General features: G+C 39.4%; 1 protein-coding gene across 1 annotated transcript; it reads right to left on the bottom strand.

The window, feature by feature from the left end:
- Positions 1-964: 964 nt before the first annotated feature.
- Positions 965-1606, bottom strand: LOC138883035 (uncharacterized). The gene has a single exon (XM_070163694.1). It carries the CDS (start codon positions 1604-1606, stop codon positions 965-967), a length of 642 nt encoding a protein of 213 aa, XP_070019795.1.
- Between the last annotated feature and the right edge of the window lie 23797 nt (positions 1607-25403).

The following is a 25403-nucleotide window of genomic DNA, read 5'->3' as shown; positions in this document are numbered from 1 at the left end:
CTTGTCTCTGTAATCTGTATATACTCGTAGAAAATACTTTAAATCAATATAGGGCATTTCAGTTCTTATCAAATCATATAATTTCATTTCGATAACAGTAAATTCAATGATAAAACAGATCTAGTGACAATGAAAATATTTAAAACAACGGTAATCTTCTTAAATAACTATTTCGGTATCATATCGAGTAAAAGACTTGTCCCACATGCAACTCAAAATAATTGATAACATATTCATATTAAAAATCAAGTGTAGATCATGCAAGTTATGAAAACACAAATTGCGGTAAGATTACTACTCACCATACTCGTGCCGAAATACCAAATGTTTCACCTCGAGCAATTCGTATAAATTCCTCCAATTAATCTATAATTACATAATATCTATCTCATGTTAATTTCCTCATTTAGGCTAAATCCATAACTAATTTAGAATACCCAATCATCGGGGTTCATATTTAAGTCATAGTTTGTGGATTTATATTTAATCATAGAACTAGTCCATAATTATATCAATTTCAAACTATTTAGTATAATTTATTCCTCTAAAATTAGACTTATCAGTGCTTAAACCAAACCTTTATAGCCTTGTTATCTCCACAGTAATTGCAAATTTCTTTTTATATAAGAGAAAGTTGATATTGAATTCTTTTGTACTATATGAAATTGCATAGATGCGGTGAAATAATTCAATAGATGAGGTGAAGAAGGTTAACCTATTGAGTCGAAGGAGAGCTTTAATACTTTAATTTCAACTTCCAATTCTTCTTAAGGCCTTTGCCCAAATCTTTCTTCTTCTTCTTCTTCTTCTTCTCTTGCCCCCCCCCCCCCATTTCTTTTAAGTTAGTTCTTATTTTATTTTTAATATATAGTTCCTTATTATTATTATACTAATGACCAATACACCCTTATTAAAAATATAGGGTATTACATCCTTCCCACCTTATGAAATTTGGTCCCCGAATTTAACTCAAGTTCGCACTTGTAGACTGAAACAAATGGGGATACTTCGCTTGCATATCTTTTTCTACTTCCCAATTAGCTTCTTCAACAGTATGATTCCTCCATAAAAATTTAACGAACACAATTTCTTTTGACCGTAGCTTTCTTACTTGTCTATCAACAATTGCCATCGGCTTCTCCTCGTAAGACAACTTTTCATCAAGCGGTATAGCAGGTGCTTCAATCACCTGAGATGAGTCTGATATACATTTTTTTAACATTGAGACATCAAACATTGGATGAATAAAGGTCAACTCAGGAGGAAGTGCCAAACGATAAGCCACAACTCCCACTCGATATGATATTTCATACAGTCCTATAAATTTGGGGCTCAACTTGCCTTTTTTCCCAAACCGCATCACACCTTTCATAGGGGAGACTCGTAGGAACACTTTGTCCCCAAATGTGAACACTAAATCTCTTCTTCTCTTATTAGAATAAGACTTTTGTCTACTTTGAGCTGTAAGCAATCTCTGTATGATCAACTGGACTTTGTCCATAGCTTCTTGTACTAAGTCAGGTCCCAATAAGTTAGTCTCACTAGCTTCAAACCATCCGGTAGGAGAACGATATCTTTTGCCATATAATGCTTCGTACGGTTCCATTTGAATACTGGACTGGAAGTTATTATTTTAAGCAAATTCAATTAAATGTAGATAAGTGTCCCAACTACCTCCAAACTCAAGAATACAATCTCTCAACATATCCTCCAAGATCTGTATAGTACGTTCAGACTGCCCATCTATCTGTGGATGAAATGCAGTGCTAAGATCTACTCGTGTACCTAATGCTTCTTGAAATGATTTCAAAAAGTGTGAGATAAATTGTGATCCTCTATCAGAGATGATGGATATTGGAACTCCGTGAAGTCGGACAATTTCGTTCATAAATATCTGTGCATACCTCACTCCACCATAGGTAGTCTTCACTAGCAAGAAGTGTGATGAATTCGTCAGTCGATCTACAATCACCCATACAGAGTCATAACCTTTAAGGGTTCATGGTAGCCTGGTGATAAAATCCATAGTAATTCTTGCCCATTTCTACTCTGGAATCTCAATTTGTTGTAGTAGTCCTGGGGGTCACTGATGCTCAGCCTTGACCTGCTGACAAGTCAAACAACTAGAAACAAAGTTAGCAACATCTTTCTTCATATCTTCCCACCAATAGAATTGCTTTAGGTCATGATATATTTTTGTGGATCCAGGTCGTATATTGTATCCAGTGTAGTGAGCCTCTTTAAGAATAGCATGCCTCAACCCATCTACGTCTGCGATACATAACCTGTCACCAATTCGAAGAACACCATCACTGTCAACAATCATATCCTTGTTTTTACCAGCTAAGGCCTCATCTCTATATTTGCAGAATCACTCATCCTCATATTAGGTGACCTTAATGCGCTAAACTAATAAAGACTCAGCCTGAGCGCAACCCAACAATTCCTTTGAATTTCTGACACCAAATCTGATACATGTATCTTCTAGTCTTTGAATATCTTTGACCAAGAGTCTCTTTGAAGGAGATATATGTGGTAAACTCTACATTGATTTTCTCCTCAATACATCAGCCACTACATTGGCTTTTCCAGGATGATACAAAATAGAATAATCATAGTCTTTGAGTAGTTCCATCCAACGATGTTGCCGGAGATTTAGATCTCTCTGCTGAAAGATATACTTCAGACTTTTATGGTCAGTATAAATCTCACAAGTTTCGTCGTATAGATAATGTCTCCAAATTTTTAGAGCAAATACCACTGCATCCATCTCCAAATCATGTGTAGGATAGTTTTGCTCGTGCTTTTTCAATTGTCTCAAAGCATAAGCTATAACACGACCATTTTGCATGAGAACACATCCTAATCCTACCCTCAAGGCATCACAGAACACTGTAAATCCTCCGAAACCTGATGGTAAAGCTAATATTGGTGCAGTTGTCAAACATGTTTTTAGTTTTTGAATGCTCTGGTCACATTCCTCTGTCCACTGAAACTTTGCATTTTTCTGTGTTAGCTTAGTCAGTGGCACTGCTATTCTGGAAAAATACTGCACAAAACGCATGTAATAGCCTGCTATGCCTAAAAAGTTGTGAATATCTATAGGAGAAATAGGCCTGGGCCATTTCTGCACAGCTTCTATCTTCTTAGGATCTACCATAATTATCTTTGGAAACAACATGCCCCAGAAATGATACCGAGTCTAGCCAAAATTCACACTTCAAGAACTTAGCATAAAGCCGATGTTCTCGCAATGTCTGCAACACCGTTCTGAGATGATTCACGTGTTCTCCTTGGCTACGAGAATATATTAGGATATCATTAATAAATACTATTACAAATCTATCCAGAAATGGCTTGAACACCTTATTCATTAAATCCATGAAGCTGGAGCATTTGTCAGTTCGAAAGGCATCACAAGAAACTCATAGTGCCCGTGTCAAGTTCTGAAAGAAGTCTTAGAAGTATCTTCATCTTTGATTCTAAGTTGATGATAACCAGAATGGAGGTCAATCTTTGAAAAATTGGCAGCTCCTTGTAACTGATCAAACATGTCGTCTATACGAGGCAAAGGATATGTATTGTGTATTGTTTTCTTGTTCAACTGCCTGTAGTCAATGCGCATTCTCAAGGATCCGTCTTTCTTCTTTACGGATAGTACTGGTGCACTCCATGGTGATACACTAGGTCTAATAAAACCCTTATCTAACAAAACCTATAACTGTTGCTTTCGCTCCCTCAACTCTACTGGTGCCATTCGATATGGGGGAATCGATATGGGATGTGTGTCAGGTAGAAAATCAATACCAAAGTCTATTTCTCATACTGGAGGCAATCCTGGTAAATCCTCAGGAAATACATCAAAAAATTCTCTCACTACTGGCACATTTTCTATACTAACTGTTTCCTTTCTTTTGTCATTTACAATAGCTAAGAGACCCAAGCAACCTTTCTTCAGAAGTCGTTGAGCTTTCATAAAAGATAAAACTTTGCAAACTCTGGAACCTGACTCCCTCTTAGAATAAAACTGGGTTCATTTGGTATCTCAAAATTAACTATCTTTGCATGACAATCGACTATAGCATAGCAAGAAGATAATCAATCCATTCCCATCAGCATGTCAAAGTCAATCATATCAAGCACAATAACTTTAGCTAGAGTATCTCTACTCTCAACCTGAATCTAACAAGCACGATACACGTATTCAACTAATAGAGACTCTCTAACATGAGTAGCAACTAGAAAAGGATCATTCAATAGCTCAGGCTATCTACTAAACCTCAAAGCAAAGTACGAGGACATATAGGAGTGAGTAGATCCCAGATCAATCAACACAAGTGCACCAAATCAATAGACAAAAAGAATACCTGTAACCACAGCATTCGAGGCACGAGCATCCTGTCTAGTAAATGCAAAAAGTCTTGCCTGACCTCTACCAGCATTCCCTTGTCCTTGATTCATAGTAGCACGGTCTCCAACACCTCGACCTCTATTGTCATGACTCGGATTTTTCACCCTAGGGGAGTCGTGATGGCGCCTACTAGTGAGAGCTAGGCAAGCCAAGCATTACAATTATTCACCTTTTTCCAATTTTAAATCCTTTAACAGTTGTGAACTAGCATTACATGAACAATGGAATTAAATAAGCGGAAGGAAAGAAATGTAACAATTTAAATATTACCAATACAAATCCAAAACCTAAAAAGCCACCCAGATCTAGTGTCACAATTTCACAGACTGTCTATGAGTACTACAAATAGGGGTCCGAAAGAAAAATACAAGTTGTTTAAAAAATACATAGAAGAAACAGTATTGAAAGATAGAAGGAGACGTCAAGGCCTGCGGACGCCTGCAGGACTACCTAGGGTCGCCTAAATGGGCTAAAGACAACACCCTTACTACGGTCCAAAAGCTGATGCACTAGGATCTGCACACAGTGCAAAGTGTAGTATCAGCACAACCGACATCATGTGCTTGTAAGTACCTAGCCTAACCTTGGCGAAGTAGTGGCGAGGCTAGGACTAGAATACCAAATAAACCTATGCACGTAAATCATATACAGCGAAAAATAAAGGCACAAATGTACAGTTGAGGGTAGGAGGGTGACGCATGTTGCGGGGAACATCAAGTAATAACAGAAGAACAACAGATAAATATAAGGAACACCAAAGTTCAATTATCATCATGAATCAGAAAGAAAAGACAAGTGCACGGCATTACCCTTCGTGCTTTTACTCACGTCCTCACTATAAATTCAATATAATTGACACAGCATCACCCTTCGTGCTTTTACCTCACATAATAATGGCACGGAATGATCCTTCATGCATAATCACTCGTATACAGGCACAGAATTGTACATCGTGCGGCACGACATCACCCTTTGTGCATTAACAATCTCTCACAAATATCATACACGGCATCACCGTTAGTGTTTTAACACTCTCTCACAAAATCATGCACGGTATCACCCTTCGTGCTTTAACACTCTTCCTTACCCAAACAACAATCACAAAGCAATAAGGGCAAGGGAATTGATAAAATCACAATAAAATTCCGGCAAGGGAACAATAGTACAACAATCATATCCCGGCAAGGGAGAACCATATCAAAACAATAACATCCCATCAAGGGAGATAACATTAAAACAACAACATCCCGACAAGGGAGACAATATCATATTCTTGTTCTCCTCACATTTGCGAAGTTGCTGTCGCATTTGTGATATCGCAATTGCGATAAATACGTTGCATTTGCAGCCAAGGCAGCCCAGTCCATCTTCGCATTTGCGATACAAATTTTGCATTTGCGAGCTCGCATTTGGAAGCCAGGCTTCGCAATTGCGAAACCTGCAGACCTGCAACACAATAGCAATTTCTTATGTCCAAAATTCACACTGTGGCCTATCCAAAACTCACCCGAGCCCTCGGGGCTCCAAACCAAACATGCACGCAAGTCCAAAAACATCATACAGACTTGCTAGTGTGATAAATCATCAAAATAACATCAATAACTATGAATTTAGCATCAAAATCAAAGAAAAATCTCATGAACTCTTAAGTTCAAATTTTAACAACCGAAGGTCCGATTCATGTCATTTCAAGCCCGTTTCCTACCAAATTTTACAAGCTCAACTTAAATCCCATATAAGACCTGTACCGGGCTTCAGAACCAAAATACGGGCCCGATTCTATTAAATTCAAACATATTTAAATTTCTGAAAACTCTTATAATTTCAGTTAAACAATTTTCTTCAAAAATTTATTTCTTGGGCTTGGGACCTCGGAATTCAATTTTAAGCATACACCCAAGTCGTATATTTTACAACGGACCCTCCGGGACCATCAAATCACGGGTCTGGGTCCGTTTACCAAAAATGTTGACTGAAGTCAACTTAAATTCTTTTTAAAAGCAAAATTTATCATTTTTCATAGATTTTCACATAATGGATTTCCGGATACACTCCCAGATTGTGCACGCAAATCAAGGTGAGAGAAAAAGAGGTTTTAAGGCCTCGGAATATAGAATCCACTTGTAAAATAAGTGATGATCTTTTTGGGTCATCACATCTATTTCCTGTACCTGTAGCACCTGAAGTGTTACGAGTAGTCGGAGTCGGTGTAGCTGACTGAATAGGAGCCTAGTTGAAATTTCTCGGAGGCCGAGGGAAATCCCTCAAGTGATGTCCCAGCTGTGAGCACGTGATTTTTGCCTCACGAAAACTACTCCAAATTAAAAATAAAAAAAAAAGAAATAAAACGATTTTGCTTAGTATGTAGTTTTTTTAGAATTTTGTGTGGCATTTATTAACTATTTGTGTTTTGTCCGTAAATGTTTACTTTGTCATAGTAAAATGAAAAAATAAAATAAAAATACATGTTGCATGCATATATAGGATTTAATTATGCATTTAAGAATTAAAAGGGAAAATCACAAAAAATATGAATTTATTCTATTTTTGTCATTTAAATTATGTCATTGTGTGATTAATGTTTTGTCTATGTGTTAATAGTTGTTAAAAAAGTAATTAATATTTTTGTAAGGTTAAAATTGTTTTATAATTAAAATTAGGAATTTAATAATTAGAAATAAAATTAGGAAGTGGAAAATAAGTTTTAAATATAAAAATCGGACATGGACTGAAATCCAGGCCCAAACAAAAATTAATCCCCCCACAGCCCAGTCCAAACAACCCCAGGTTCGGTCCAATTCAAAACCAATACCAAACGACGACGTTTGGTCATATTTCATCAAGGGCCGTTGGATCAAATCCATCCAACGGCTAAGATCCCACACCCTTTACCCAGAACCCTCTACCCCACCCATTTCCCCGATCCAACCCTTTCCCTCAACTTAAACCAAATGACATCGTTTGGTTAAGTGAGCTGATCCTGACCGTGTATCTTACTTGATCGGATGGTCAATATCCATCCACCTCATCCCTATATAAGTCCAAATCCCTAACCCGGCCCCCTAACTAAACACCCCCCCTCTCTCTTGTTCATCGTCATCTTCGAAATCACACCCCTAACCCTAGCCGCCTTAACTCTCCATCGCCTGAAACCCGGCGGCAACAACGCCGCCGGTCACCACCTAAACACCCTCGACTCCTCACAACCCCCTCTTTACGGATCTGGTGTCAGTTTCCTTCGAATCAGGCCCCAACTCTTCGAATCTTAAATCGAAGGTTGGCCTGAAAACCTTATCTTCTCCAATGGCCTCCAAATTAACACCACAGCTTCCCCTAACTACCCTCACTACGGATCTGTTAGTAGCATGGTGCGAATCCTACTGGAACTGCTCGAATCTTCATTTGAAGATTCGAGTGAAACCTGACCCTATCCCAACCTACCTCAAACTCACACCAGTTATCCACCTGACCCCCTCGTGCCTAGAACACCATTGGTTTGATTCGAATATACCTAGAAATGTTCGGATTTGAAATCAAAAAATCTGAAACCCTAAAAATTTCCAGTCATGGAATTTTTCCAATTCAAGTGAGGGATTGAGGTCTAAGAGACTTTAATCGAGGTATTCTCAATTGAGAATACTTCGAATAAAGTCTGTTCAGCCTCAAAAAGGTCCAAATCCAAGTTGAGTCTGAGTCCGTGTAAATTTAAAGATTCAGAGGTATTTTTCCTATTTCTTTTTGTTTCCTACATGTATTGTTGTTTGTTTCAGTAACCTGTGTAATTTTTCATATTTTTTGTTTATTTAATTCTGTGATTCTGTCTCATACCCGTCTATTTGATCAAATAAGTGAATTGTTTCTGTTGGTTATGTTTATTTACAATGTGTGTAATCGACTCGATTAAGTTCGTCGATTAATTATATTATAAAATCCTGTTTCTAAAAATGCTGATTGAAATAATCTGTTTATCTGTTTATAAATTGATTGTTGGCAAATGTTATAGATAGTCAGTTGACTAATACTCGTCAATTAAATCATCTTTGTTTGTAATTCAATAAGATGTTGTGTGTATGTTGATTTCTGAGCATTAAGTTTCAGGGCATTGTCAGTATATTGACAATGCTCCTGTGTTTGTTTGATCTTAATTCAATGTTGAAGTTCTGTTTAAATTGTTATGTTGAATTCAGTGTGATTTTACAAGTATTGATTAGACGTAATTGTATTAGAAGGTTACATTCACAGCGAGGATTCAGTCCAAACTTAAGAAAAGTGGTTATAAGTTGTTTAAATCAGAAACCAGGTTGATAATTAAGTTTGAACGGATTTTTAAATCTGTTTTTTACTAGATTCTGATTTTTGTATTAAGGGCAGTAATAACAGTAGGATTTCAGGGGTATTTTGGGAATAAAACAGTAAAAGTAATATGATAATGTTAGTGGGCTAATAGTGGATTGTTAATGGCTATAATCTAATAGGATAATAGGAAACCAAAGGAAGTGGAGGGGCTGAAAATAAGGGAAAAGTATCCTTAGTGTTGTTTGAATAAGAAAAAGCAGTTCAGTGGCAGATTTTAAGGAAAAATCTGCCTTAGATAACAAAAGGGGGTCCGGGCAACATTAGGGGAGTAACTTATATAGGAGGGGAGTTGGGACTGATTGAAAGAAGAAGAAGAAATTAAGAGAGGGAGATATACATATACACAGAGAGAGACAGAGAGAAAATCTGGACAGAAATTAAGAGAGGAATAGAGACACGGATAGAGAGAAGGACATTAAGAGAGAGAGGAAGAAAACAGAAAAGAAATAGAAAAGAAAGCACACACACACACACACAAAATCTGAAAAAAAAATAGAAAAGAAAGAAGGAAAATCTGAAACAGTATTTCTTGAATCTGTCCGGGTTTGTTTGTCTATATTGTTTGGTTTAAATCTGAAATTCTTCTTAATTTTCTATTACTGATTGGTCTAGTTTCACGGGTCTTGTTGTTTTTTGCTCAAAATCTGCTGCGTTATTGGTGTATTCTGCTGATTTTGTTGCTGCTGTCACTGCTCAAATTTACTTCTTCTACCCTCATTTCCAGGTACATATCTGTAAACTCATGTCATGAAAAGCTTTCAACATGACAAATAAATGAAGTTTGGAATTATAATTCTGTCTTCTATTCATTTAAGTTCATTAGTTTAAACTTCAGCTTTGTTTCATGTTGGTTAATTAGTAGTGAGTTCGACACGATGACTATAAGTTAATCATCTTCTTTTGAAATTCGTATAAAGCTTTGTAATAATGTTGTCCATTTCGAAATCTCATTAGTATAGTTATATTTGAATTGTCAAAATAGGGAACATGGCAGAAAGTTGGCCATTATTTAAATTTTATGGTATTGTTAGTTAGGTACAAAATAGTATGGAAATATCAAGGAAAAATACATTATTAATCTATTTTATTAATTAGTTAGTTGTTGTTTAAAGCTAGATGATGTTGGTTGCATTTTGTTATATATGGCGTAATAATGGTATGTATAATCAATAGTTGAAAGATGCATTGATACAATCCGTTACGTTCACAATTTTGGAATATGACGAAGGGTGTAGATGTATGTTTACGTTATAGGTAATATTATTTTATTAAATCGATTTGTATATTAGTTCTCTTTCTTAATAACAAATGGCCAACTTATCTAGGATTATAATTAGATCATTTTCTATAAATAATACATAAAAATCATGATAACAATTTGCAAAAATTATAGATTTAGTATTTGTAGATGGCTTGTATAAGCAAGAGAGAATTGATTTAATTTTTCTCTATCCAAAATTCAATCGTTGTAAGCAAATTGATCGGATAATTCGACCGTTGGACTAAAATTAGTAGCTAAGAAGGTCAAGTTTAGAATATAAAAAATGTAATAAAATTGGATATACAAATAGTGATCGCTCTAAATAGAATAATGAGTTTTTCTTCGAAAATATTAGTTTTGTTTATCCAATTAATTCTTTTCGAATCTTGCATATAATTCACCCTTTTCTAGGCTAATACCGTATTAACTAATAAAAAAAATGGTAAATTTAGTTGCATGATACTTCGTTTTCCACACCATTATTTTTAAATAATTTTGAGGTATATATAATTCGCACATAAAAACATGCGATCAACGTCCAAAAGTTTCGAATTCTTTTCAAGAAATTTAAAGGCGTACAAATCAGAGATTTTCCATGACTTCATATTTAAAATAATTGTTGAAATAAATGATTTGTGGGAAATTTATACTACCATCAAGAATGTTTGTGTGATTAGGGATACGTTCGCGTAACCTGGTTATATTTCTGAAAGCAATTCGGATTATGCGTTCGCGCAACTTCAAGCGAACATTTAATAAAAAAGGGGTTTCTTCGGAGAATATCAAGTTGATTTCATTAAACCCGAGAGGTGCAGTTCACTATTTTAAGAAAGGCGAATGTTCTTAATTTTATTTTTTTTTCAAACACAATTAGTTTTATAATAAATATATTATCAATATTATTGTGTACACGTACGCGTGACACGATTCCTCACGTTAAAAAATATATAATATATAATACGAATATACGTACGCGTGATTCGATTCAAAGAAGGGTCTTTAATTATAAACAATCTAAACAGAAGCGGTAACAATATCGTGCAATAAAAATGTATTTAGTAAAAATCCAGATAATTAAGCCAAGAATAAAAACAGTTCAGCGACCGTGCTAGAACCACGGAATTCGGGAATGCCTAACCCCTTCTCCTGAATTAACAGAATTCCTTACTCAGATTTCTGGTTCGCAGAATAAACAAACCGAGTCATATTCTCCTCGATTCAGGGATTAAAACCGGTGACTTGGGACGCCTTAAAATTCCCAGGTGGCGACTCTGAAACAAACAAATAAATACCGTTTTGACTGTCCTTTAATTGGAGAAAACTCCTTCGCGCCCCCGCGGGCGCGGAAAAAGGAGGTGCGACAGCTATGGCGACTCTGCTGGGGATTAAAGTGTTAACCCAGAACCACGGATTCAGGGTTTAAGAATTCGAGCTTAAAATAACTGCTATAGTTGGCTTTATTTATTATCTGATGCTTACATGATATATGCCTAATGTGCTAAATGACGCTTTATCGCTTCAATATTATTTGAATTATATATAAAATTGCTACGAAACCCCCTTCTTTCTGAGTCTTCTAAATTTATGGTGCACACGTGCGCGTGGCCCACCTTTCTATTAAAGTCATACCAAATAAGACGAAGTTGGGACAAGTAACTAGGTCGGGTAGACTTTCGTGCTCCCGGTACGTTGCCCCCACTTCGGCTCAAACTGTCCGTTTGGGTAAGCCAGGTTTAGAACAATCAACCTCAGGTTTTTCACTTAGAATAACTCAGCCATGTACCGGATCCCTTGTAGGAACGTATATTTGCATCATGTGCATTTGGCCTTGGAGACTCAACACAGGGGTTGGGTCTGTCTAGGATAGGTGAACCCGAAATGAAAAGACCATCCTGATGCATCCTACTTGCTACTTGTGCACTCATTTGCCTCGTATTTTCTTGTTGACCAGCTTAATGAAAAAAAATCATTGAGAGAGCCGAGGAATAAAATGAGTTGTTTTAGAAAATACCCAAAAATAGTTTTAAGTTTTGAAAAAAAGTGTTAATTAAAAAATATATAATTTTTTTTATGAGTGTCCGTTTTCAAAATGAGTTTTGATTTTTGTTAAAATTAATCGCAGACACAAAATGAGCACTACCCAAAACCTATCGTCCGCAAATGCAGATGAGGTTCTATTTCGGCTTCAGATGTGGTGGCATGAGTTAGGAGAAGATGGTTAAAAATGGGTCATTAAATATTTGGGAACTCTCACAGATATTATGAAAGTTAAACCACGTGATGATTTGATTGCGGCATTAGTAACTTTCTGGGACCCTGTTCACAATGTTTTTCGCTTCTCCGATTTCGAGCTTACTCCTACATTAGAAGAGATAGCAGGATATGCCGGTTTTGACGGAGATTTAAGAAGCCAAAGTCTTATATTCCCAAGAGCTCCTTCAGTACATCGATTCTTCGGGATTCTGAACATCAGTAATCAAATCAAGAAAAGCAATGTTATCAACGGATGTTGTTCTTTCAACTTCCTATATTCAAGGTTCGGAAAGCCAGATGGTTTCGAAATTCATGAGAAGGGTCTTACTAACAAACAGAACAGAGACACCTGGCAGATTCACCGTCGCTTCGCTTTCATGGTGGCTTTTCTAGGAATCATGGTCTTCCCAAACAAAGAACGAACAATCGATATTTGCACAGCTAAGGTGGTACAGGTCCTCAACACCAAGGAAAATCACACCCTTATCCCAATCATCCTCTCAGACATTTATCGGGCATTGACTTTATGTAAATCAGGGGCAAAGGTATTCGAAGGGTGCAAAAGGTTGTTGCAAATGTGGTTGATTGAACATCTCCAACATCAACCCAAGATCATACAGTATGGTCCAAGCCATGATAATTTCATCGAGAGTTATGAAGAAAGAACAAAAGATTATAATTCACCAGAAGGGGTCGAAGCCTGGGTATCTCATCTAAGATCTTTAACGGAAAGTCAAATTGAATGGACTTTGGGATGGCTCCCGATAAGGGAAGTGATACACATGTCAACCTCGAATAGTTATTTGTTACTATTAGGATTAAGGAGCATCTAGCCATATGCGCCACAGAGAGTTCTGAGACAACTAGGGAGATACCAAGTGGTTCCCGATGATGAAGATTTGAGTATGCAAGTAATCGAGTTACACCCTGAAGCCACCCTTCCCGAGGCTTTAATTCAACAGATGTGGAATGGATGCCGATACTTGAAAAACGATACTCAAGTCCCAGACACTACAAAGGGCGAGATAAGTCCAGGATATGCAAGATGGTTTGAGAAACGGTCCCGCGTGGATGATGCACCAGAACCCGATCTAAGAAGGCCCACAAAAAGACCCCATGTTCAAACCTTTAACGATAAAATCCAAGAACGACTGATTTGGGGAGAAAAGGAAAAGGGGTATAAAGCAACCATCCATGCCTTAAAAGAAAATTTGAGGAGCCTCAGTTTGGAGAAAGATCTGCAAGCACAAGAAGCAGAAGGCGAGAAAAAGAGTCTAGCTTGTGAGAATAAAAATCTTTACGCTCAATTTCAAAAAATGAAGAAGACTTCTGAAACACCAACGAGGAGTTGGAAGGATCAAAAAATCATCGCCAATCTTTTTGAAAAAATGCAAGATTATGATTCCATGTTTGCAAAAACCGAAAAGGCGCTGAGCAAAGCTAAAGAAAAAATCCAACAATTAAACGAAGAGGCCAAATCTAATAAGGAACGCCAAGTAAGGCAATCCGAAGAAGACAGAGCACAGTTCAAGAAGGAGAAAGACCGTTGGATACATTCAGAAGCCCAACTTCATGCACAACTGGAAGAAGCGAGAAGATACAATAGAGAATATCAGCGCGCAGACATCGACAGAGAAAGAACGCAAGCAAGACTCGATCAGGCCAGACTCCGAGCTCAATTGGAGTCAGCTTTAGATCGTGAAGACCGTGTCATAGATATAGCCAACACTCGGCAACAGCAACTACAAAACCAAGACCAGCGTCTCCAAGATTTCAGGGCACAAACCCAAGATTTAGCGGTTTACACCTCTCAAAGTTATGTAAACTGCCAAGGGATGGATTTTGAAAGGTTTATAGAGCATGCACCTATTTTGGCCCGTCATCTGGCAATGGAGTTAGAAAGAATGTATCATACGCTGGGAGGTCATCCGGGTCAAGCCCCACCATGAGCAGATAATCCGATGATTAACAACAAAAGTGGGAAGTAGATCATGTTTAGAGATGTTAAGAGTTGTGTCTTTTATTTGATTTGGGTGTGTGTTTAATTTTTAAACCATTTTCGTATAATGTTTTCCAAATGTAATGTTTGTTCCATCTTTGTAAAATAAATAAAAGTGTTGACAATTGCTTTACGTCCGAACTACGCAAGGTCTGATTCATGCGGGGGCATGATACGTAGGCAATCTCTATAAGATTCGACCACAATCATAAAAAATAATAAATAAATTGAGAGTGAGTAACAATAAAAAATTCAAGAAAGCTGGGATGACACAAGCAGCCGAGCAAATGCATAATAGAAAAGGGTTATTTAAGAACATTGCATCTCAACGTGTAATTATATATGTGTTAAACTCTCAAAACTAACAAGTTTTCTCATTTCCAGACTTCAAGCAGTTAAGTTTTCTAAGAGATACTGGCATATTATCATTATCACACCAGATCAAAAGGACCGATACCCGAAAGTATGTCTATTCTGGATGTCGACACAGGTATTGAGATAGAGGAGATGGACGTTGGCAAAATGAAAGAAGAAATGCTTAAACTCAAGCAACAAATGGCTGAGATGTACCGAGTCTGGTCTATAGGGCAATCACCCCCATCTTACCCAGCTAACCCTGATCCATCACTAGCCCAAGCTCAGGATAATCTTACCACTGAACTATCCCCAAATTTCCCCATCTACCAACACTACCGAGGCACCACCTCTCAGACACCGCAGTCTCCACCTCCGAAACCAGTTTCATACCATCCTCTACCAATGACTCCTGTCTTCGTAGCACCTCCCCCGGCTACATTCCACAAATCTCCTAGTGAGCCTATACTCCAGGCCCAGGACAATCAATATTACCCTCCGGAGCCCACCTTCAAAGCCTCCGAAATCCATTCAACTACTCCTCGTTTTGACCTCCCAACCGAAATTGACAAGCCAGCCAAAAATGCTGAACAAGAAGAGATGTTCAGAAAGGTCAAAAGCCTAGAACAATCGTTCCGAGACATGCGAGGGTTAGGAGGACAGGTCAGTGTGGCCTACAAGGTTTTATGCTTATTCCCAAATGTGCAATTGCCAGTTGGTTTCAAGATGCCCAAATTTGACCTATACAACGGGCATGGCGATCCAGTAGCCCACTTGAGAGGGTTCTGCAGCAAGATGCGAGGAGCAGGGGGAAGAGACGAATTATTGATGGCTTACTTCAGTCAAAGTTTGAGCGGATCAGCTTTAGAGTGGTATACACGCCAGGACCATGGGAGATGGTACACCTGGGATGACCTAGCACAGGCATTTGCTTACCACTTCCAATACAATCTGGAAATCATCCCAGATCGATTATCTTTGACAAAATTTGAGAAAAAGCACAATGAAAGTTTTAGAGAGTATGGTTTCCGGTGGAGGGAACAGGCAGCAAGGGTGGATCCTCCTATGAAAGAAAGTGAAATGGTAGACTACTTCCTACAAGCCTTGGAGCCAACTTACTATGCCCATTTGGTCTCGGCGGTAGGAAAATCATTTAACGAAGTAGTGAAGATGGGAGGTATGGTGGAGGAAGGCCTCAAGACAAATAAAATAATGAGGTATTCGTCTATTAAGGCAACTACAAGGTGGAGTAGGAGGAATTGGAAGAAAGAAAAGGGAGGAAGCCGCGGTGGTTGATTCAGGAACTTGGTCGGGATCCAGAGGCTCACCTTATTACTACAATCAACATCGATCCCACCAATCAACTTACCACCACAATTCACCCCAATACTACTATCACCCCTCGGAAACTCATTTTTCCATCAATCATGCACAAGCATACAATCCACCACCAGCTCACGCTCATTGGCGTGCCCCTGTCATACCAAGTACTTACCCACGAACCTACCCCGGACCAGGTTTCAGGCCTAGGCAAGCATTCAGGGGAGAAAGGGATCAGAAAAAGAAAACCTTCACTCCATTGGGTGAATCCTACACTAGTCTGTTCCACAGGTTGAGACAGCTAGACATGCTAAGGCCGATACAATCCAAGCTGTCCAATCCTCCTCCAAAGAATCTGGACTACACCATAAGCTGTGAATATTGTTCCGGTACACCAGGCCACGTGACAGAAAAATGCTGGCATTTGAAGAATGCAATACAAGAGCTGATTGATACTAACAAAATTGAAGTTCAGACCCCCGAAGCTCCCAATATCAACAAAAATCCAATGCCAGCCCATCAGGAGGCCAATATGATAGAAATAGTACAGGCCGATGGAGAAACAAAGAAGCCATCGCAAACCGTCATGATGATCAGGTCTCATGAAGCCAAGCCAGAAGAACAATTTACAGAGGAGAAGTCGGTACCTAAGAACAGAAATGGTGATGAACCATCTGTGGTAGTCGAGAAGGGATCTTCGAGCAAAGTTGCCACAAAGCAAGAAAGGTCGAAAGTGATAGTACCAGGGGTCGCCAGCAAACCCATTGTAGTCGTGGAAGGAGCCCGTATAGATCGGGTTATTATCAAACCTGTAACCTAGTTACCGGTGATCAACAACAAGGCCATTCCATGGAACTATGAACGGGTGACAGTAATGTACAAGGGAAAAGAAGTCAAGGAAGAAGTCTGTGAGGTGCGAGGCTTGACTCGTTCGGGAAGATGTTTTACTCCTGAAGAGTTAAGAAAAACTAAAAATAATCCGACACCAATAAAGAAAGCTGTGACGGAAGAAGAAGCGGAAGAGTTTTTAAGAAAAATGAAGCTCCATGACTATTCTGTTGTGGATCAACTGAAGAAGATGCCCGCTCAAATTTCATTATTGTCATTACTGATCCATTCAGAGGAGCACCGTCTGGCTTTGATGAAAATCCTGAATGAGGCTCACGTTCCTGATAAAATCTCTGTAAATCATTTGGGAAGAATAGCCAACAGAATCTTTGAGGCAAACAGAATTACATTTTCTGATGATGAATTGCCTGTGGAAGGTACTGAGCACAACAGAGCTCTTTACCTCACCGTGAAATGTGAAAACTCCGTAGTAACCCGGGTATTGGTTGACAACGGGTCAAGTGCAAACATCTGCCCTCTCTCCACTTTAAGCAAATTGAAAATAAAAGAGGAGAGGATCCAGAAGAATAGTATTTCCGTACGGGGGTTTGATGGTGGAAGCAGAGATTCATTTGGTGACATAGTGCTGGAGCTGACAATAGGGCCAGTTGAATTCACGATGGAGTTTCAAGTGTTGGATATAACTGTTTCTTATAATTTGCTATTGGGTCGACCATGGATCCATGCTGCTAAAGCAGTCCCGTCAACACTGCACCAGGCGGTCAAGTTTGAATGGGATCAGTAAGAAATAGTTATGCATGGGGAAGAAAGTTTAAATGCTCACAGCAGTGCCATTGTACCAGTCGAGGGAATAGAAAATGACCAGGGACCATGGGTATACCAAGTGTCCGACACAGTGTCGGTAGAGAAAATTCCAGAGGGGGAGTACCTTCCGAATCCAAAGATAACCTCTGCATCAATCATGGTAGCCTATGAAATGTTAAAAAATGGTTTTTTACCCGGCAAAGGTTTGGGCTCATCTTTGCAAGGAATTATACAACCAGTATCTCTCCCCGAGAACTGGGGAACATTTGGTTTGGGATTCATACCCACTGTCACAGACGTGAGAAAGGCCAGAAAGCTGAAACAAAAGGCATGGGTGCTTCCAAAACCAGTCCCACATCTATCAAAGTCTTTTGTCAAGACCGGTGCTAAAAATCACCCGATAACAACAATCCCTAAATCCCTGGTCAATCCTGAGGAGGAATTAATTGAAAGATTTGAGAAATTGTTTGACGATGTGAATATGGTGGAAAGCGGGGAAGGTTGTAGCAACACAGAAGTTCAATTCGTTGGGCCAGAAACAAAGCTTAATAATTGGAAAGCCACTCCTCTCCCCATTCGAAAGGAGTCTTGGTAGTTTATTTTTTGATTTTCCTTCAGTTTGTTTGGGTTACCTCAGGGTTGTAATCCCAATGCTTATCTTACAGTTTGTTTGAAGTGTGCAAACCTTGTTATCTTTTCATCATCCAATAAAATACAGTTTTCTTTTTCATTATCATTCCTGATAATTTTCTTTTCTTTTTCTTCTTTTTTCTGTACAGTTCTTTTTACGCTGGCTCTAGTGATATGGCATGCATGAGGAATCCTCAGCCCAGTCTTAAAAATCAATCTGGTTCCGAAATAATAATTCAAGAAATATATTGTGATTATGAATCAGAATATGATGAGGATGAGGCTTTCGAAGAGATTAGTAAAGAGTTAATTCATTTTGAAGAAAAAAGCAAACCTAACCTGAGTGATACCGAAGACATCAATATAGGGGACACGAATAATATGCGAGAAACTAAAATAAGTGTCCATCTCAAACCAAAGATCCGAGAAGAGTTAATTAAGGCACTTATAGAATTCAAAGATGTTTTTGCATGGTCATATAACGACATGCCATGCTTGAGCACTGATTTAGTGGTTCACAAATTGTCCACCGATCCAATAGTGCCTCCTGTCAAGCAAAAGTTGAGAAAGTTCAAGCCTGATATGAGTATGAAAATTAAAGAAGAAATCACCAAACAGTTGGAGGCAAAGGTCATTCGAGTCACTCGATATCCTGTTTGGTTGGCTAATATCGTTCCTGTGCCAAAGAAAGACGACAAAATTAGAGTATGCGTCGACTACCGCAATCTCAACAAAGCAAGTCCGAAGGATAATTTCCCATTACCCAATATCCACATTTTGATCGATAATTGTGCCAAGCATGAGATAGGATCTTTCGTAGATTGTTATGCCGGGTATCATCAAATTCTAATGGATGAAGAAGATGCAGAAAAGACGGCATTCATCACACCATGGGGAACTTATTGCTACCGGGTAATGCCATTTGGTTTGAAGAACGTCGGGGCAACTTACATGAGAGCAATGACCACGGTGTTTCATGATATGATACACAAGGAGATTGAGGTATACGTGGACGATGTGATCATAAAATCAAAGCATCAAGCCGACCACGTTAGGGATTTGAGGAAATTCTTCTTGAGACTTCGCAAGTACAACCTCAAGCTTAACCCTGCCAAGTGCGCATTTGGGGTTCCATCTGGAAAGCTGTTGGGATTCATAGTCAGTCGGCGAGGCATTGAGCTAGACCCATCAAAGATCAAAGCCATCCAAGAATTGCCACCTCCAAAGAGCAAAACTGAAGTAATGAGTTTGTTAGGGAGGTTGAATTACATCAGCAGGTTTATTGCTCAGCTCACGGCAACCTGTGAGCCTATTTTCAAATTGTTGAAAAAGGATGCTGCGGTCAAATGGACTGATGAGTGTCAAGAAGCATTTGATAAGATAAAAGGATACTTGTCAAACCCACCCGTGCTGGTCCCGCCAGAGCCAGGAAGACCTCTGATTCTTTACTTGACGGTCTTGGAAAATTCATTTGGTTGTGTATTGGGGCAACATGACCTTACCGGCAGAAAAGAACAGGCCATCTACTACCTTAGCAAGAATTTCACAGCTTATGAGGTTAAGTACACTCATCTGGAAAAGACATGTTGCGCCCTAACTTGGGTAGCTCAGAAATTGAAACACTATTTGTCATCCTACACTACTTACCTCATTTCGCGTCTGGATCCGTTGAAATATATTTTTCAAAAGCCTATGCCAACGGGGAGACTTGCAAAGTGGCAAATATTGCTCACAGAATTTGACATCATCTATGTGACTCGGACTGCAATAAAAGCCCAAGCATTGGCCGATCATTTAGCCGCAAATCCGGTCGACAAGGAGTACGAGCCATTGAAAACCTATTTTCCCGATGAAGAAATAATGCATATCGATGAGATGGAGCAAATTGAAAAACCTGGCTGGAGACTTTTCTTTGATGGGGCCGCTAACATGAAAGGAGCCGGGATAGGAGCTGTAATTATTTCTGAAATAGGGCATCATTACCCTATTACGGCTCAACTTCGATTTTATTACACCAATAATATGGCTGAATATGAAGCTTGTATTTTGGGTTTAAGGCTAGCCGCCGACATGGGTATCCAGGAAATCTTAGTCATGGGAGATTCGGATCTTCTGGTACATCAAATTCAAGGAGAATGGGTAACCCGAGACTTGAAGCTCATACCATACCGACAATGTCTACATGAACTTTGTCAGCGGTTTCAATCAGTGGAGTTCCGGCATATTCCAAGGATCCATAATGAGGTTGTCGATGCATTGGCTACCCTGGCATCAATGTTGCACCATCCGGACAAAGCTTATGTGGATCCACTGCATATTCAAGTCCACGATCAGCACGCTTAATGCAATATGGTTGAAGAGGAATTTGACGGTGAACCATGGTTCCACGACATCAAGGAGTATATCAGAATAGGGATATATCCAGCACAAGCCACAGGGGATCAAAAGAGAACCATTAGGAGATTGGCAAATGGATTCTTCTTAAGCGGAGGAGTTTTGTATAAAAGAACACCAGACCTTGGATTATTAAGATGCATAGATGCCAGACAAGCTACGGCTATCATGTCTGAAGTACATTCGGGAGTTTGCGGACCCCACATGAGCTGATATGTGTTGGCAAAGAAAATTCTCCGAGCTGGTTACTATTGGTTTACCATGGAGCGAGATTGTATCAGTTTTGTGCGCAAGTGTCATCAATGCCAGATACACGGGGATTTGATTCATTCTCCACCATCCGAGTTGCACACAATGTCGGCACCGTGGCCCTTCGTTGCCTGGGGCATGGATGTGATTGGACCAATTGAGCCGGCATCATCCAATGGGCACAGGTTCATTCTGGTAGCCATTGATTATTTTACCAAATGGGTTGAGGCCAAAACATTCAAATCAGTGACCAAGAAAGCTGTGGTCGATTTTGTTCCCTCAAATATCATATGTCGATTCGGAATCCCAAAGGTGATCATCACAGATAATGGTGCTAATCTTAACAGTAACTTAATGAGGGAAATATGTCAACAGTTTAAGATTATACATCGCAATTCTACCCCATATCGGCCCAAGGCGAATGGAGCAGTCGAGGCAGCCAACAAAAACATAAAGAAGATACTTCGGAAAATGGTAGAAGGTTCAAGACAATGGCACGAAAAATTACCATTTGCGTTATTGGGATATCGCACTACTGTTCGCACTTCAGTAGGGGCGACTCCTTATTTGTTGGTATATGGCACTGAGGCGGTAATTCCTGCAGAAGTTGAAATTCCTTCCCTTCGGATCATCGCCGAAGCTAAGATTGATAATGACGAATGGGTCAAAATCTGTTTGGAACAGTTAAACTTGATTGATGAAAAACGATTGGCAGCAGTATGTCATGGCCAATTGTATCAAAGAAGAATAGCAAGATCATACAACAAAAAGGTGCGTCCCCGGAAGTTTGAAATGGGTCAACATGTGCTGCAACGTATTCTTCCACATCAGGTTGAGGCAAAAGGCAAATTTGTCCCGAATTGGCAAGGACCATTCATTGTGACCAGAGTATTATCCAATGGTGCATTATGTTTAACAGATATTGAAGGAAAATGCATAGACATGGCTATCAATTCTGATGCGGTAAAGAGATATTATGCATGATATTTTTTCCGGTATAGTTGTTAAATGTTTGTATTCGGCATTATTTCGAATATTGGAATGACAAAGGCAATTTATTCTGCTATCCAAACACTATACCCTTTGTTTCCCCTTTGAGCCACATTCGTTTCTTTCTTACCCTCTCTTGGAATCAATGAAAATAAAATAAAAAAAATAAAAAAAAAATAATAATAATAATAATAAAAATCACTATTATGAGAGTGAACTACGTTTGACCTGATTCCTCAAAGAAGATACGTAGGCGCCTCACGGCTCGGTCATAGGGTGCATAATATGCATAATAGGCATAATATGCACAAAAGGGAACATCAAGAGACCCCAAATCAAGAAAACTGGGGCAGAGATTATATGTGCAATAAGGAAAAGATTCCAAGAGCTATAGTTTTAAACCCATATCAAAAATTTTTTGATACCCTTTCATCCCAACCACATACCAAAAGACCTTTTGACCAATCTTGGAAAAATGCTGAGTCAAGCAAATGGAGATGGTGCACAACACTCTGGTCCAAGCAATAAGAGGTAATGAAAATGAGAGAGTCTCATAGGTGAAAACCCTCACAAGCACCATGAGACGACGAAAGCTAAGAGAAAGAAAATGAGAGAGTCTTATAGGTGAAAACCCGCACGGGCACCATGAGACGACGAAGGCTGAGAGAAAGAAAATGAGAGAGTCTTATTGGTGAAAACCTTCGCAGGAACCATAAGGCGAAAAGGAAATAAGAAATGAATAAATGAGGAAGGTTTGTCGGTGAAAAACTCTTTAAGATATTGCAAGCCGAACAAGGTCTGTTAAATTGGCAAAAGTAAAAGTGGGTTGTGAAAATGAAAACAATTGGAAAAAAGAGATAGATTAAAAAGACTGGGTTGATTAATCCGAAATGCATACCCTGATCATTGGTGTCAGTAACTCCAATCAGATAAGTTCTTTATTCTTTCTCCAACAGTCATCCAAATTTGGATTTTTCTTTTCGTTCTATAATTGTCGAAATCATCGTGTTTCGTCACTAATAATCTTACTCTTCTAAAGCTTTTGAGGTAAGTTTTGTTCCAAACAAATAAAAAGGAATGTCAAGGTATACTACCAAGATTCAAGATTGCATGATGCATAATACGACCATGAAAGGCGGGAGGTAACAAGATGAAAATAAGATGTGGGTATAAGGGAAATTGAATCAGAAAAATGGTTCAGTAATGTCAGGAAAGACATATGATTACAATTGAAAGGGTCAGAAGTGAAAACAACAGTTGGGGATCCCACGGTTAAGGATCAATTGCAAGGACAAAACAGTCTTTTCAACCACTCCAAGGAAATAAAACAGGACAACAAGAATGCTACAATTAACCCCTATGCCTCAAACTAACAAAACTTTCTTTGATTTGAAACAGGGGCAAAAACAACATTTGTGCCAGGAAACACCCAGTGAAAGAAAAGAGAAATCAGGCGTCCACCTGGAGAACAAGGACAAAGGAAGGAAGTAATCAGGCGTCCACCTGGAGAACAAGGACAAAGACAGGAAAAAATCATGCGTCCACCTGGAGAACAAGGACAAAGAAAGGAAGAAATCAGGCGTCCACCTGGAGAACAAGGACAAAGAAAGGAAGAAATCAGGCGTCCACCTGGAGAACAAGGACAAAGAGAGGAAGAAATCAAGCGTCCACCTGGAGAACAAGGACAAAGAGAAGAATCAATCAGGCGTCCACCTGGAGAACAAGGACAAAGAGAAGAAGCAATCAGGGGTTCCACCTGGAGAACAAGGACAAAGATAGGAAGAAATCAGGCGTCCACCTGGAGAACAAGGACAAAGAAAGGAAGAAATCAGGCGTCCACCTGGAGAACAAGGACAAAGAAAAGAAGAAGTCAGGCGTCCACCTGCAAAACAAGGACAAAGAATTGAAAAAGAAATCAGGCGTCCACATGGAGAACAAGGACAAAGAAAAAAGCAATCAGGCGTCCACCTGGAGAACAAGGACAAAGAAAGGAATAAATCAAGCGTCCACCTGGAGAACAAGGACAAAGAGAAGAAGAAATCAGGCGTCCACCTGGAGAACAAGGACAAAGAGAAGAAGAAATCAGGCGTACACCTGGAGAACAAGGACAAAGATAGGAAGAAATCAGGCGTCCACCTGGAGAACAAGGACAAAGATAGGAAGAAATCAGGCGTCCACCTGGAGAACAAGGACAAAGAAAGGAAGAAATCAGGCGTCCACCTGGAGAACAAGGACAAAGAAAAGAAGAAATCAGGCGTCCACCTGCAAAACAAGGACAAAGATAGGAAGAAATCAGGCGTCCACCTGGAGAACAAGGACAAAGATAAGAAGAAATCAGGCGTCCACCTGGAGAACAAGGACAAAGAAAGGAAGAAATCAGGCGTCCACCTGGAGAACAAGGACAAAGAAAAGAAGAAATCAGGCGTCCACCTGCAAAACAAGGACAAAGAATTGAAAAAGAAATCAGGCGTCCACATGGAGAACAAGGACAAAGAAAAAAGCAATCAGGCGTCCACCTGGAGAACAAGGACAAAGAAAGGAATAAATCAAGCGTCCACCTGGAGAACAAGGACAAAGAGAAGAAGAAATCAGGCGTCCACCTGGAGAACAAGGACAAAGAGAAGAAGAAATCAGGCGTACACCTGGAGAACAAGGACAAAGAGAAGAAGCAATCAGGCGTCCACCTGGAGAACAAGGACAAAGAGAAGAAGAAATTAGGCGTCAAAGGAAGCAATCAGGCGTCCACCTGGAGAACAAGGACAAAGAAAGGAAGAAATCAAGCGTCCACCTGGAGAACAAGGACAAAGAAAGGAAGAAATCAGGCGTCCACCTGGAGAACAAGGACAAAGAGAAGAAGAAATCAGGCGTCCACCTGGAGAACAAGGACAAAGAGAAAAAGCAATCAGGCGTCCACCTGGAGAACAAGGACAAAGAGAAGAAGAAATCAGGCGTCCACCTGGAGAACAAGGACAAAGAAAGGAAGCAATCAAGCGTCCACCTGGAGAACAAGGACAAAGAAAGGAAGCAATCAGGCGTCCACCTGGAGAACAAGGACAAAGAAAAGAAGAAATCAGGCGTCCACCTGGAGAACAAGGACAAAGAGAAGAAGAAATCAGGCGTCCACTTGGAGAACAAGGGAATACAATTGAAGTGTTTGAAATCAAAAGCCCGCCCTTATAAGAAAGAAGCACACTTAGAGTCAATAAAACAGAGGAGTCCAACAAAATCCCCAGCAGGAAACAACAAGAGTCCCAAACAGAGAAAGAAAATACGGGACACAATGAAAGGGAATGCGGAACAAGTCAGAACCAAAAGATGCCCAAGAGTCACCAAGACATCAAGACAACAAGAAACGCAAGGGCATGATTTAGATAAGATTCTGTAATTCATATACCATACTCTAGTTTAGCTTTTGTTTTACCTTGAAAGCAGGGTGTAATAAGGAGGTCAGCAAGCAGTAAAAGCAGCACAAAACAGCCGTAACATCACAGTCCCATGGTAGTCCCAGCTACCGAAACTTCCCGAACAACATT

The sequence above is a fragment of the Nicotiana sylvestris genome, chromosome 12, assembly GCF_000393655.2.
Source record: "Nicotiana sylvestris chromosome 12, ASM39365v2, whole genome shotgun sequence".
NCBI classification, from domain to species: Eukaryota; Viridiplantae; Streptophyta; class Magnoliopsida; order Solanales; family Solanaceae; genus Nicotiana; species Nicotiana sylvestris.
Note: the sequence above shows the minus strand (reverse complement) of the source record. Positions and strands in the feature narration are given on the sequence as shown.